General features: G+C 44.6%; 1 protein-coding gene across 1 annotated transcript in view; it reads left to right on the forward strand.

The window, feature by feature from the left end:
* Window positions 1-15,041, forward strand: part of AFG3L2 (AFG3 like matrix AAA peptidase subunit 2) — a 75,667-nt gene extending 60,626 nt beyond the window's left edge. Inside the window, exons 13-17 of the mRNA XM_063923432.1 lie at window positions 720-830; window positions 2,194-2,309; window positions 12,081-12,281; window positions 12,995-13,189; window positions 14,093-15,041. Of these exons, the coding sequence (XP_063779502.1) occupies window positions 720-830; window positions 2,194-2,309; window positions 12,081-12,281; window positions 12,995-13,189; window positions 14,093-14,335 (866 nt within the window). The 3' untranslated portion in view covers window positions 14,336-15,041. The remainder of the gene's footprint in view (window positions 1-719; window positions 831-2,193; window positions 2,310-12,080; window positions 12,282-12,994; window positions 13,190-14,092) is intronic.
* Window positions 15,042-16,734: the final 1,693 nt, after the last annotated feature.

Below are 16,734 nucleotides of genomic sequence, written 5' to 3' on the forward strand. Positions count from 1 at the left end.
TGTTTTTTCATCCTCACCAAAGTAACTGGAACTAATATTTCCGTTTACACCAGAATTCTCTAACAGTATCTTTTTCAGTGTAGTTAGGCAATGGATGCAAAAGTCTGGTTGCTACAGTTTACTGCACTTCTTTATTTGCTATGTCACCTGTCCACCACTTCTAATAAATGTCTTTCAGATAAAATGTATCCACTGGTTATATTTAGTTTCTTCTTTGTGTTCAATAATAGGAAGTTTTAAATAGAAAAGTTGAGCATTGCTTTACCCCACTTTTATCCTGTAGACCAGTTTCCCATATTTCCGCCATTACAGTGCAGGTTTTAAGGAGGAGATACATGCTTGGGTCCAAATGGTTGCATCAAATTAACTGAGGTACTAATTAAGAGACCTGTGTTTAAGTATGGAAATCCTTAAAACCTGGACTGTAATGGTGGAGTTTGGGAAACTGCTGTAGCCTGTAGAGCAGAAATTTAAGTCTTTGCTTTCTATAGGCATCTGCTGTGATTTAGGATAAAGCATTAGGAGCCATGTTTTTTAGAATAAAGCAATTACAGGAGCCATGTTTTTCTTCTGTACAAGCACAGCAATCTGTAATGTGTGCCACATGTTAGTGTATGAACCACATGTTATGTTGCAGAAAGGCATTCACAAATGCACAATCAAATGTTACTTTATGTCAAAATCTCTCTTTCAACTGTATTTTATTTTGCACTGCGCAGGAGCTGATATAGCAAATGTGTGTAATGAAGCTGCTCTTATCGCTGCCAGACACCTTTCTGATGCCATAAACCAGAAGCACTTTGAGCAAGCCATCGAGCGAGTAATAGGAGGTGAGATTAAAGTGACTGCTGTCTGTAAGGCAATGGTTGCATCTCTACGCGGTGTGAAACTGAATGCTTATGTGTTTTATGTCTGTGAAAGGGTGCTGGCAGGTAATTTTGTTTTAAACAAATTCTAGCTATTTTTTTATTTTTCCCTCATCATCTTAACACCGCCACTAAGCAATACTCTGTGATTCCTGCTTTATTACACTTAAATAATCTGTGCTCTGCATAAATAAACCTTTCCAAAATGGCAAAAATCAAGATTCTCCATACAGGTTTTCATAATACAATCTGTACTAAAATATGATACTTTTTGTTTAGAATTTAAACTGATAGTTTAAAATAACAATAATACGGTAACCCAACAAGGCAAATCATTTGAACACTAGACGCGTTACCACATCATATTAGTCCCCCCTGGGTTTATTGTTGCAAGTACGGAAGAGATGTGGACCTTATGGGCCCAACACACTGGCCGATTACACTGAAAGGCATGAACGATCTCGCTCATTAATGCACAAGATATCTTTCAGTGTGTAGGCACCAACGATAAACGATGCGCGGCCCCACACTTCATCGTTGGTGCCGGCTCGTTTATGCATGCAAGCCAATATCGACAATCTTGTCCATATTGGCATACAGGGCTATGGGGCCAGGTGACGGGGGGAGTGAAGATACTTCACTCCCACCTTGATTCCCCCCCCCCTCCCAGCCGCCGGGGCGTCCGTTGTCCGTCTGACACCTCGACCGGCAATCGACCAGTGTGTAGGGGCAATTAGAACCCCATCTCTGGACTTAGTAATGCTTACTGCAGATTAGAGTGTTATTGCCTAATGATTACCAGGCAATAACTACTACAGAGGCACAAAGTTTGGAAGAGCACACTACCTTCTTTCAATCTCTGATACCCACAAGTGTGTAGATGACAGGATGGGGGAGATCAGCCATTTTTCGTGCCACCCTCGTCTCCAGAAAAATATCTTTGTATATGTCAGTATACTTGGCCAATGAAATTGATTCTGATTCCAGGAACTCCTAGGTTTCATATGACCATCGGGCATTGTTAGTGTGTTCCCTGGTACATTACGTTTTTCTACAGTGCGGCGGAGTGCTTAATGACTTCGTCAGACCCTGCCAATCCAATGGCAGCAGACTCGAGAATGAGCATTGGAGGGAAGTTTATCCTACATTTGAAGTCATGCAGTGCTTAGGATGAGTGTGTTTATCCTTAACACGTTTAATATACAAATGATGTCCCAATTAGTCCTAGCATTGAAAGGGTTAAAGAAGTGCTAAACTGCTTCTGCTAATATATTGCTATGTTTGAGCTGTACTAAATGGTCTATTTTGGAATCATTGTATTTTATAGGCTTGGAAAAGAAAACTCAGGTTCTCCAGCCGGAAGAAAAAAAGACAGTTGCTTATCATGAGGCTGGGCATGCTGTAGCAGGGTGGTTCTTGGAACATGCAGATCCACTTTTAAAGGTAAAGTACACAGTCAGGTGTAGTGATCCGAAAGTGTCCTATATATTTACCGGCTTCATAGATGGTTGTGTCTTATTGTTATTGATTTCTACTGCTACAGTCTGCCTATATCTCTCCCCTACCTCTTATTTAGTTGGCCCGATGGTCTGCTCGTTGAAAAATCCCAGTTTTGTTTTTGCTATATATTACTCCCCCATTCTCTGCTGCAGTGTAAGAGGTTGATGGTTTGCATGTTTGCAAATGTCCTGTCCACTGAGCTGTGTCTAGTACATAGCGTATGAGGCTTACCAATATCTCGGATGCAAACGCAGTGGGGCTGCCCGGAAACCCTCCTCCTCTTGCACAGCAGCTCAAATTTTGACCACAATAGCAATAGTATATAATAGGATTACTATAGCTGCTGCAATATGCAGTTTAAGGGACAGAGTGGAGCTGCTGCACATACCCAGTATAGCAGCTTCTTCTACCATGTTTGCTGTATGTGTGGATCTGAGTGCTTAATCAGTGCTCTGGACCAGAGTAGCTGCCAAGAAGAGGAGACAGGAGCCTTGCCATAAGGTGGAAGAATGTGTGCTTAGAAAGTGCAGTTTGTCTCCTACTGATTCTATTATGTTTGTTTATTATAGGGTATTTCTCTAACGTCCTAGTGGATGCTGGGGACTCCGTCAGGACCATGGGGGGAATAGCGGCTCCGCAGGAGACAGGGCACAAAAGCAAGCTTTTAGGATCACATGGTGTGTACTGGCTCCTCCCCCTATGACCCTCCTCCAAGCCTCAGTTAGGTTTTTGTGCCCGGCCGAGAAGGGTGCAATCTAGGTGGCTCTCTTAAAGAGTTACTTAGAAAAAGTTTTTAGGTTCTTTATTTTCAGTGAGTCCTGCTGGCAACAGGCTCACTGCATCGAGGGACTTAGGGGAGAGATTTTCAACTCACCTGCGTGCAGGATGGATTGGATTCTTAGGCTACTGGACATAGCTCCAGAGGGAGTCGGAACACAGGGCTCGCCCTGGGGTTCGTCCCGGAGCCGCGCCGCCGACCCCCCTTGCAGACGCTGAAGATGAAGAGGTCCGGAACCAGGCGGCAGAAGACTCTCAGTCTTCATCAGGTAGCGCACAGCACTGCAGCTGTGCGCCATTGTTGTCAGCACACTTCACACAGCGGTCACGGAGGGTGCAGGGCGCTGGAGGGGGGCGCCCTGGGCAGCAATGTATAATACCTGTATGGCGAAAAATACATCACATATAGCCCTTGAGGCTATATGGATGTATTTAACCCCTGCCAGATATCTAAAACTCCGGAGAAGAAGCCCGCCGAAAAGGGGGCGGGGCCTATTCTCCTCAGCACACAGCGCCATTTTCCCTCACAGAAAGGCTGGTGGGAAGGCTCCCATGCTCTCCCCTGCACTGCACTACAGAAACAGGGTTAAAACAGAGAGGGGGGGCACTGATTTGGCGATATGTATATATATTAAAATGCTATAAGGGAGGAACACTTATATAAAGGTTGTCCCTGGATAATTATAGCGTTTTGGTGTGTGCTGGCAAACTCTCCCTCTGTCTCCCCAAAGGGCTAGTGGGTCCTGTCCTCTATCAGAGCATTCCCTATGTGTGTGCTGTATGTCGGTACGTGTGTGTCGACATGTATGAGGAAAATATTGGTGAGGAGGCGGAGCAAATTGCCTGTATGGTGATGTCACTCTCTAGGGAGTCGACACCGGAATGGATGGCTTATTTATGGAAATTACGTGACAATGTCAACACGCTGCAAGCCGGTTGACGACATGAGAGGGCCGGCGAACAAATTAGTATCTGTCCAGGCGTCTCAAACACCGTCAGGGGCTGTAAAATGCCCATTTACCTCAGTCGGTCGACACAGACCCAGACACGGACACTGATTTCAGTGTCGACGGTGAAGAAACAAACGTATTTTCTTTTAGGGCCACACGTTAAGGGCAATGAAGGAGGTGTTACATATTTCTGATACTCCAAGTACCACAAAAAAGGGTATTATGTGTGAGGTGAAAAAACTACCTGTAGTTTTTCCTGAATCAGATAAATTAAATGAAGTGTGTGATGATGCGTGGGTTTCCCCCGATAGAAAATTATTGGCGGTATACCCTTTCCCGCCTGAAGTTAAGGCGCGGTGGGAAACACCCCTCAGGGTGGATAAGGCGCTCACACGCTTATCAGAACAAGTAGCGGTACCATCTACGGATAGGGCCGTACTTAAGGAGCCAGCTGATAGGAGGCTGAAAAATATCCTAAAAAGTATACACACACATGCTGGTGTTATACTGCGACCAGCGATCGCCTCAGCCTGGATGTGCAGAGCTGAGGTGGCTTGGTCGGATTCCCTGACTAAAAATATTGATACCTTTGACAGGGACAGTATTTTATTGACTATAGAGCATTTAAAGGATGCATTTCTATATATGCGAGATGCGCAGAGGGATATTTGCACTCTGGCATCAAGAGTAAATGCGATGTCCATATCTGCAAGAAGATGTTTATGGACACGACAGTGGTCAGGTGATGCAGATTCCAAACGGCACAAAGATGTATTGCCGTATAAAGGGGAGGAGTTATTTGGGGTCGGTCCATGGGACCTGGTGGCCAGGGCAACTGCTGGAAAATCCACCGTTTTTTACCCTAAGTCACATCTCTGCAGAAAAAGACACCGTCTTTTCAGCCTCAGTCCTTTCGTCCCTATAAGAGTCATATCTGCCCAGGGATAGAGGAAAGGGAAGAAGACTGCAGCAGGCAGCCCATTCCCAGGAACAGAAGCCTTCCACCGCTTCTACCAAGTTCTCAGCATGACGCTGGGACCGTACAGGACCCCTGGATCCTACAAGTAGTATCCAAGGGGTACAGATTGGAATGTCGAGAGGTTTCCCCCCTCGCAGGTTCCTGTAGTCTGCTGTACCAATGTCTCCCTCCGACAGGGAGGCAGTATTGAAAACAATTCACAAGCTGTATTCCCAGCAGGTGATAATAAAATTACCCCTCCGACAACAAGGAAAGGGGTATTACTCCACACTATATGGTGGTACTGAAGGCTAGGTGAGACCTATTCTAAATCTGAAAAATTTGAACACTTACAAGGGTTCAAATCCAGATGGAGTCACTCAGAGCAGTGATAGCAAAGAACAAGGGGACTATATGGTGTCCCGGGACATCAGGGATGCTTACCTCCATGTCCCAAAATTTGCCTTTTCTCACCAAGGGTACCTCAGGTTCGTGGTACAGAACTGTCACTATCAGTTTCAAGACGATGCCGTTGGATTGTCCAAGGCACCCCGGGTCCTTACCAAGGTAATGACCGAAAGGAGGATTCGTCTTCAAAGAAAATGGACGACCTCCTGATAAGAACAAGGTCCAGAGAACAGTTGGAGGTCGGAGTAGCACTATCTCAAGTAGTTCTACGACAGCACGGGTGGATTCTAAATATTCCAAAACCGCAGTTGTTCCGACGACACGTCTGCTGGTCCTAGGGATGATTCTGGACACAGTCCAGGAAAAGGTGTTTCTCCCAGAGGAGAAAGCCAGGGAGTTATCCGAGCTAATCGGGATCCTCCTAAAACCAGGAAAAGTGTCAGTGCATCATTGCACAAGAGTCCTGGTAAAAATGGTGGCTTATTACGAAGCGCTTCCATTCGGCAGATTTCACGCAAGAACTCTTCAGTGGGATCTGCTGGACAAATGGTCCGGATCGCATCTTCAGATGCATCAGCGGATAACCCTATATCCAAGGACAAGGGTGTCTCTCCTGTGGTGATTACAGAGTGCTCATCTTCTAGAGGGCCGCAGATTCGGCATTCAGGATTGGATGCTCGTGACCACGGAGGCCAGCCTGAGAGGCTGGGGAGCAGTCACACAAGGAGTGTGATCAAGTCTGGAGAATTCTCTCCACATAAATATACTGGAGCTAAGAGCAAATTTATAATGCTCTAAGCTTAGCAAGACCTCTGCTTCAAGGTCAGCCGGTATTGATCCAGTGGGATAACATCACGGCAGTCGCCCACGTAAACAGAAAGGGCGGCACAAGAAGCAGGAGGGCAGTGGCAAAACTGCAAGGATTTTTCGCTAGGCGGAAAATCATGTGATAACACTGTCAGCAGTGTTCATTCCGGGAGTGGACGACTGGGAAGCAGACTTCCTCAGCAGGCACGACCTCCACCCGGGAGAGTGGGAACTTCATCGGGAAGTTTTCCGCATGATTGTGAACCGTTGGGAAAGACCAAAGGTGGACATGATGGCGTCCCGCCCGAACAAAAAATGGGACAGGTATTGCGCCAGGTCACGAGACCTTCAGGCGATAGCTGTGGACGTCCTGGTAACACCGTGGGTGTAACAGTCGGTGTATGTGTTCCCTCCTCTGCTTCTCATAACCAAGGTATTGAGAATTATAAGACATAGAGGAGTAAGAACTATACTCGTGGCTCCGGATTGGCCAAGAGGGACTTGGTAACCGGAACTTCAAGAGATGCTCACAGAGGACTAATGGCCTCGGGAGCTAAGAAGGGATTTGCTTTCAGCAAGTACCATGTCTGTTCCAAGAGGAACCGTGGCATCGGCCTTTAAGAAAGGACCTGCTCCAGCAGGGACCTTGTCTGTTCCAAGACTTACCGCGACTGCGTTTGACGGCATGGCGTTTTGAACGCCGGATCCTAAGGGAAAAGGCATTCCGGAAGAGGTCATACCTACCCTGGTCAAAGCCAGGAAGGAGGTGACCGCACAACGTTATCACCACATGTGGTAAAAATATGTTGCGTGGGTGAGGCCAGGAAGGCCCCACGAAAAAATTTCAACTAGGTCGATTTCTGCACTTCCTGCAAACAGGAGTGTCTATGAGCCTAAAATTGGTGTCCATTACGGTTCAAGTTTCGGCCCTATAGATTTTCTTCCAGAAAGAATTGGCTTCAGTTCCTGAAGTCCAGACGTTTGTCAAGGGAGTATTGCATATACAGCCCTTGTGTGCCTCCAGTGGCACCGTGGGATCTCAACGTAGTGTTGGGATTCCTCAAATCATATTGGTTTGAACCACTCAAATCTGTGGATTTGAAATATCTCACATGGAAAGTGACCATGCTGTTGGCCCTGGCCTAGGCCAGGCGATTGTCAAAATTGGCGGCTTTGTCTTACAAAAGCCCATATTTGATTTTCCATTCGGACAGGGCAGAACTGCGGACTCGTCCCCAGTTTCTTCCTAAGGTGGTGTCAGCGTTTCACCTGAAACAACCTATTGTGGTGCCTGCGGCTACTAGGGACTTGGAGGACTCCAAGTTGCTAGACGTTGTCAGGGCTCTGAAAATATATATATATATATATATATATATATATATATATATATATATATATATATATATATATATATATATATATATATATATATATATATATATATATATATATATATATATATATATATATATATATATATATATAATTCCAGGACGGCTGGAGTCAGAAAGTCTGACTTGCTGTTTATATTGTAGGCACCCAAAAAGCTGGGTGCTCCTGCTTCTAAGCAGACTATTGCTCGTTGGATTTGTAGTACAATTCAGCTTGCACATTCTGTGGCAGGCCTGCCACAGCCAAAATCTGTAAATGCCCATTCCACAAGGAAGGTGGGCTCATCTTGGGCGGCTGCCCGAGGGGTCTCGGCTTTACAACTTTGCCGAGCAGCTACTTAGTCAGGGGCAAACACGTTTGCTAAATTCTACAAATTTGATACCCTGGCTGAGGAGGACCTGGAGTTCTCTCATTTGGTGCTGCAGAGTCATCCGCGCACTCCCGCCCGTTTGGGAGCTTTGGTATAATCCCCATGGTCCTGACGGAGTCCCCAGCATCCACTAGGACGTTAGAGAAAATAAGATTTTACTTACCGATAAATCTATTTCTCATAGTCCGTAGTGGATGCTGGGCGCCCATCCCAAGTGCGGATTGTCTGCATTACTTGTACATAGTTATTGTTACAAAAAAATCGGGTTATTATTGTTGTGAGCCATCTTTTTTAGAGGCTACTTCATTGTTATCATACTGTTAACTGGGTTAAAATCACAAGTTGTACGGTGTGATTGGTGTGGCTGGTATGAGTCTTACCCGGGATTCAAGATCCTTCCTTATTGTGTACGCTCGTCCGGGCACAGTACCTAACTGAGGCTTGGAGGAGGGTCATAGGGGGAGGAGCCAGTACACACCATGTGATCCTAAAAGCTTGCTTTTGTGCCCTGTCTCCTGCGGAGCCGCTATTCCCCCCATGGTCCTGACGGAGTCCCCAGCATCCACTACGGACTATGAGAAATAGATTTATCGGTAAGTAAAATCTTATTTTAACCTTTCTGCAGCGGGGTACATTGGTTTCCACAGGGAAACATCGGGGGTGTAGAGATGGATCTTGATCCAGGCACCAACAGGCTAAAGCTTTAGACTGTCCCAGGATGCATTGTGGGGCCTCCTCTATAACCCCGCCTCCAGGCACTGTGAGCTCAGTCTCGAGTTGGTGCCTGATGAAGCAGGTCACTTAACAGGGGGGGCTGCACTGGGCAGCCCTGAAAAAGCTTTTAGAAGACTTCAATTTTCCTGGCCACCTATGTCATTTATATTAGTTACATATGTTTGAAACAGTCTATACTATATAGACCATCTATAGTGTTCATTTTTAATGTACTTCATACACTATCCAGTGTATAAAAAGGCAATGGGTTCTATTCATAAAGCAGTGAAAAGAATGTAGTAGTAAGCCAGTGGAGAAGTTGGCCGTTTATAAAGTGCATTCTATAAAATTATATGTAGCAGCTGATTGGTTGCCATGAGTAACTTCTCCACTGGCTCACTACTTCACACTTTCACTGCTTCATGAAAAGACCCCCAAGACTCCCCCCAGACTCCTGCAATTGCTCCATTGTTACGCAGAGCATCAGATTGGATACCCCCCTCTAGTAATCCTGTGTTTGGCCGTGTATCTGGTGTAGGGAGGCCAATCCCGGGGCATTTTTTCAATCCCGGGATTCGGGATTGAAAAATGCTCAATCCCGGGATTCCAGGGATCCCGGGATTGCAGTAGGGATCAGTGTAGGGAGCAGTGTAAGGAGCAGGGAAAGTATATGTGGAGGGCAGCAAGGCAGGGTGGATGTAGGGAGCAAAGGAGGGTGGGTGTAGGGAGCATATAAGGAACTGGAAGGGAGGGTGGGTGTAGGGAGCAGCGGGAGAGTGAGAGTAGGGAGCAGCGGGAGAGTGGGACTATGGAGCAGCGGGAGTATGGAGCAGCGGGAGTATGGAGCAGCGGGAGAGTGCGAGTATGGAGCAGTGGGAGTAGGGAGCAGCGGGAGAGTGGGTGTAGCGAGCAGAGGGAGGATGTCAGGAGCAGAGTGTGTGGGTGTAGGTAGTGATAGTACTTACTACTTGCGGGCACCAGCTAAGGACACACGTACTGTCTACTACTGACCGCGCTGGCAGCATTTCAAACGTAGCGCCGGCCGCCAGCCAGTCAGAACTGGCAGTCCGGCAGCCAATCAGGGGCCGCGGCTGCTGCCGCTTCCCTGATTGGCTGCCGGGGTCTGCCAGCTCTGATTGGCTGGTGGCCGGCGCTACGTTTGAAATGCCGCCAGCGCGGTCAGTACGTGTGTCCTTAGCTGGTGCCCGCAAGTAGTAAGTACTATCACTACCTTAGCTGACAGCCGGGCAGCGCTGAGCTATAGTGCTCAGCGCTGTCCGGCAAAACTGCGCATGCGCGCTGTAATCCCGTGAATCCCGGGATTGGAGGCTCCAATCCCGGGATTCAAATCCCGGCATTTTTGGGCCCAAATCCCGGGATCCCGCCGATCCCGATCCCGGGATTGGCCTCCCTAATCTGGTGTCTAGTGCACTGTGCTGAGCCATATCTGATGCCAAGTTTAATGCACTATTATTTGGAGCCATGTTTTTAAGATGCAGAACCAGACTTTGTTCCAAGCATTGATACTTACTAGCTCTATGCTTTCTTCCTGGTAGCAGCTCCCCCTTTCCTTTACTTCTCTGGGCAGGCCTGGCTGATAGTGCCATTTCCTGCTGTACTTGACTGCAATAGTCACCAGTATTTAATGTAGAACAGCAACCCGGACAGCTGTCTGTCAATAATACTACTAGTGGCTGTTCAGAGGAGAGCTGGAAGGGGGTGGTTTCAGAGCAGTCACACAGGAGGAACTGGAATATATATATAAAGTAAAGGATGCATTCCGGTAACACACTGATATACTGCATACCCAACTATTATGCAAGTATTGACCAGGCGCCAATTAGTTGCTGAGTACTTGCTGCTTCTCTTGTGGGTATACTCAGCCCACTAATTAGATAGACAGAAAAAAAGAAAATGACTCCGTGGGGAGAAGCGGTAGTATTCAGCAATTTATTATTATATTGTTACTACACCAATAAACATAAAATCATTTGTTACAGTATAAAACAAAAGAGCATATTAAAAACAATAATAGATAATTACCGGCCGGTAAAAAGTCCCAATAGTGTTCTGAAGATTTTAATACACTGTTATTGAGGCATAAGGAGCAGATTTAAGTGTTAAACTTTCCTAAACATCTAATTATTATCAATTCAAAGTTAGTAAAGCCACAAATAAAGCATGAAGCATATAGGTGACATTCATATTTTACCAGTCAGCGGAATTCACAGATTGCTTAGATCTCCCGGCCACTGATGCTGTAATCCCAAAGTTGTAGCCTTATCCAGAGGACTATTATGTAGGTCCATCTGCTGTTTAGATGAAATTAGTTCACAGGTCTCCTTCACACAGTTGTTACCGCTGATTAAACGTGTTTTCAGCACTGAGCAATGTTGACAAACTTGGAGCCTTATATCGCGTTCCGTCCGTATATCGTGCTCACACTACAGGGTCCCTTTCATAAATGCCGGCTTCTGCTCTCCCTGGTCCAAATGATGCGTTTCCCCGCCTTTGACCAAACTCGGCGACTTCCTCAGATCAAAGTGATTGATGCTGGCTCCGATTCATTCCTTTTAAACTTTGCAACCTCTAGACACATGCACTCTCTGTATGCGTTCCTTGTCTCTTTTCCAGCAGTGGAGTGCTCTATGCCTCACGCTAGAGCGCTCACTAGTACTATGCTTGAAGTAACTGGGCTCTTCAGAATGACCCATTTTGTATAACAATTGTTTGCAAATGAAGACTGCATGGCTAGGTGCTTGATTTTATACACCTGTGGTAACGGGTCTGATTGAAACACCTGAATTCAATAATTAACAGGCGTGGCCAAATACTTTTGTACATATAGTGTGTGTGTGTCCTTAAGGTCCAGGACGCTTAACAATAACCACCCCCTGGCCTTTCACCTGGGCAGCTTGTCCACCATCAAGGCCAATGTTCTTTGTGTTTGATGCCCTTTTACCAGCAACTGACCTCAAAAAATGGTTGTGGTCTGGATTCTCTCCAGCCACAACCATGCAGTTTTACACCCATGTATATATACATAATTATAATTTAATAATGTTTCCCTTATCTACAGATTTACTGGCTTTATATCTGTAGTGGAAACAATAGGGAAAATGAGGACAAGTGATGTTATGACACTTTATTGTTTTGTTTACAGATTAGCATTTGACAAATGAACTTCTAGTCTATATACACATTTGTTAACACTGACCCCTATGATTGTGGCTTTGCTTATTATAGAATGTTGTCTCTCAATATTCTCTAAGATATATGTATTTTTAAATACACGTTTGGAGTGGACTTTGACCCAGAAATATTGGCTTGTCTTTCAGGTTTCTATCATCCCAAGAGGAAAGGGATTGGGCTACGCTCAGTATTTGCCTAAAGAACAGTATCTATATACAAAGGAGCAGCTGCTAGACCGGATGTGCATGACTCTGGGCGGTCGTGTCTCTGAAGAAATATTCTTTGGGAGAATTACAACCGGAGCGCAGGATGATTTGAAGAAAGTGACACAAAGCGCCTATGCTCAGGTGTGTCTACTTGTCATTTCTCACATATTGCCTGGCCCATTGCTGCTTATGGAAGTTTTACCTAGCAACAGCATTGGACGTCTTATATTACTGGGTAGTGTTTGTAGTTTGACCAAATTTCTCTCTCAGCTGTGCACACCGTGTGCCTGATTCCCATGTATTGTTCTAATGGATCAGTGCCTTGGCTGCTTTCTGAGGGCAAATGAGGTCATTGTGGCACCTTGCAGAAATCTCTCCTTTTACCCTGTGTCAGGACATCCAGAGCTACGAGTGCTTGAGGGCCCTGCACCACAACACTTACAGTGCCTCCATGTAGCTTGCATGCCCACTCAATTCATGGCATATGAAAGCTTCAGTGCAGTGTATGACTGGCAGTGGTAGAATGAGTGCCTAGCATTCGCTGAGTGACATGTGTAGTGCCACCTACTAATGGAGTAGGTTGTTGCACCTTGTAGAGAGTTTGGATCCATGTTATACCATAAAAATGGTAACTTATTACCCCAAGATTAGTTTAGAATGTTTTCATTGTCCAGTCCCCGGGTCTTCCTTCTTAAAGTTGAGGTAGTCGTCCATTTTTTACATTACGTATTTTGCAACTTTCATGTAAATGGCGGATAACTCTTGCAGTACCAACAGAAAGGTAGAAATGTATTGATAATAAAGTAATCTAAGCTTTTGTCAAATGCAGAATTGGATTTTCTTTCTTGTTCTAGATTGTGCAATTTGGCATGAGTGATAAAGTTGGACAAGTTTCATTTGACCTCCCTCGTCAAGGGGAGATGGTGTTGGAGAAGCCTTACAGTGAGGCCACTGCTAGACTGATTGATGATGAAGTACGAATACTAATTAACTCTGCTTATGAAAGAACTATGAAACTCCTTACAGAAAAGAAATCGGATATAGAGAAGGTAACCAGCGAGTCGCTAATATGTATACATACCTACAGTGGCACGTGCAGGATAGGTTTCTGAGTACATGGAACACCCCCTTCACCCGACAGACTATGTATATTATACTATATTGGAGCCCTGCCCCTCTGTCATTTAAAGGGTAAGTGTGGGGATAATATGATGTCTTTCTGGCCTCACCCCTTCCCCATAGACATGCGAATCATAGCTTTATGACACAATGTGCTCTCCCCCAGCAACTGGATGCAGCTTCTTCCCTCCATGGGTAAGTGTTAGATATACAGGTTGTGTATCCCATATCCAAATATTCCGAAATACAGACTTTTTTGAGTGAGTGAAATACTGAAACCTTTGTTTTCTGATGGCTAAATGTACACAAACTTTGTTTAATACACAAGTTATTAAAAATATTGTATTAAATGACATTCAGGCTGTGTGTATAAGGTGTATAAGAAACATAAATGAATTGGGAGAATGTACACACACTTTGTTTAATGCACAAAGTTATAAAAAATATTGGCTAAAATTGACTTCAGGCTGTGTGTATAAGGTGTATATGGAACATAAATGCATTCTGTGCTTAGACTTGGGTCCCATCGCCATGATATCTCATTATGGTATGCAATTATTCCAAAATACGGAAAAATCCCATATCCAAAATACCTCTGGTCCCAAGCATTTTGGATAAGGGATACTCAACCGGTGTAGAATCCTAGATATATATAATTCGCTGACAGGATCTTTCTACATTTATTATGTACAGTTTTCAAACCCCCTATAGTTGTCCTGAACTACAAAAAACAGCAGTGGTGGCTACTTTCATTCACAGCTAAGATTTCATTTTAGTATTTTGACCAGATATTCGTTCTACAAATTTAATGTAATCTTCTCTTTATTCTTTAGATTGCTCTCCATCTCTTGGAAAAGGAAGTACTGGATAAAAGTGATATGGTTGAACTATTAGGTCCAAGACCATTTGCAGAAAAATCGACATATGAGGAATTTGTAGAAGGTACTGGCAGCATGGATGAGGATACAACACTTCCCGAGGGTCTGAAAGACTGGAACAGAGACCGCCAAAAGGACAAGGAGGAGTCTAGCGATGAACAGATTGTCCGACACATCAGTGGAAGAATGCCATTTTGATTGGCTATATAATGGGTGGAAGAGAGGGAACTGTGTTTTTAGCAAAAATAATAGGTGATCACTTTCCCAGAAATGCTACATAAGAGATTAACTGGGTACGCGTCACATAATGTTTTGTCCAAGAGGAAAAACAGGTGGGTAGGAAAAGATATGACAACGAAAGGACAGACATTTTTACTGGATAGTAGGACTGCAAAGTGGCCACGTGTTTAAACAAACAAAACAATATATATATATATATATATATATATATATATATATATATATATATATAAACTTATTGAATTATCTGATCGGTGTCAGTCTGACTTAAAAAACAAAAACAAATGACAAACCTCCAACTTTTAATGCTTTATTATAAAAGGCAAATAGCCTGTTGCGGTTTCTGCTATTGCAGCGACCAGCTGTGGATTTCTTTCATGTACATATCCAAGCTATAACCAAATAGCATGGTGATAAGGATATGGCACATCCATGCATTAAGGCACAAAGGAACGGCAAGGGGGTGCAGAAAGAGCCACACTATAGATAATTAGTATTTCCCCGACAGCAAAAGAGCACTTCATTGGTTTACTTGATTGGCACTGATAAATAATTTTAAGAGTGGGAGTGAATGTTATTGCTTGTACATAAATATGAATGTTTTTCCTGCTGTATAAATGTTTCCCAGATAAAGAAAAAACATTAAACAATTATTTGCTATCAATATGTAGATTGGCGAATTAATGTGAATGACATAACGTGTATAAAGTACTCTAAATGTAATATATCTGTGCTCTAATGACGCATGACCTCTCCTGTGCACCAAAAATACCGCTACCACTTACAGTCCCTGTCCATGCAGGGCACTCAGTATAGACACCATGCCAGGCAATAGGTGGCATCGGGATAGATAGGGTAATCATGACCTGCTAAGCTTAACTGTTGTAATTCTCGTTTATAGCGTTTTGCTAATCTATAATGGCAAGATTTTATGTATGTACATACATACATACATACATACATACATCTAGCTCACTAATTATTAAACAAAGCATTTTTACTTGCCTACTATATGCATTTGGCGCTACAAAGGTTTGAGATACCACAGCCTATCTCTTTGCCATTGCCATGGATTTAGAGTGTGCACTATGACACAAGTTATTTTTAGACATCTGTATACACAAATATAGCACAGTGAGGGGAAGTGAAACTAAAAAGATAGCAATGGTAACAGCAGACTTGGGTATTTATGAATCAGTTGCATGTGACATGAGGTGCTGAGCAATATACGCGTGTAGCACTTCTCTGGTGTGATCATTTAGCAACCAATTTGAGATGTATGTTTAGAAGCGTTTCTAATAAATATATTTCTCTGACGTCCTAGTGGATGCTGGGGACTCCGAAAGGACCATGGGGAATAGCGGCTCCGCAGGAGACTGGGCACAAAAGTAAAAGCTTTAGGACTACCTGGTGTGCACTGGCTCCTCCCCCTATGACCCTCCTCCAAGCCTCAGTTAAGATTTTTGTGCCCGAACGAGAAGGGTGCATACTAAGGGGCTCTCCTGAGCTGCTTAGAGTAAAATTTTAAAGTAGGTTTTTTATTTTCAGTGAGACCTGCTGGCAACAGGCTCACTGCACCGAGGGACTAAGGGGAGAAGAAGCGAACTCACCTGCGTGCAGAGTGGATTGGGCTTCTTAGGCTACTGGACATTAGCTCCAGAGGGACGATCACAGGCCCAGCCATGGATGGGTCCCAGAGCCGCGCCGCCGGCCCCCTTACAGAGCCAGAAGACTGAAGAGGTCCGGAAAATCGGCGGCAGAAGACGTCCTGTCTTCAATAAGGTAGCGCACAGCACCGCAGCTGTGCGCCATTGCTCTCAGCACACTTCACACTCCGGTCACTGAGGGTGCAGGGCGCTGGGGGGGGGCGCCCTGAGACGCAATAAAAACACCTTATTTGGCAAAAAATACATCACATATAGCTCCTGGGCTATATGGATGCATTTAACCCCTGCCAATTTTTCCTTAAAAAAGCGGGAGAAAGGCTGCCGAGAAGGGGGCGGAGCCTATCTCCTCAGCACACTGGCGCCATTTTTTCCTCACAGCTCCGTTGGAGGAAGGCTCCCTGACTCTCCCCTGCAGTCCTGCACTACAGAAACAGGGTAAAACAAGAGAGGGGGGGCACTAATTTGGCAGATAAATATATACAGCAGCTATATCAGGGAAAAACACTTATATAAGGTTATCCATATATATATATATATATATATATATATATATATATATATATATATATATATATATATATATATATAGCGCTCTGGTGTGTGCTGGCAAACTCTCCCTCTGTCTCCCCAAAGGGCTAGTGGGGTCCTGTCCTCTATCAGAGCATTCCCTGTGTGTGTGCTGTGTGTCGG

This window comes from Pseudophryne corroboree, chromosome 5, assembly GCF_028390025.1.
Source record: "Pseudophryne corroboree isolate aPseCor3 chromosome 5, aPseCor3.hap2, whole genome shotgun sequence".
NCBI lineage: Eukaryota > Metazoa > Chordata > Amphibia > Anura > Myobatrachidae > Pseudophryne > Pseudophryne corroboree.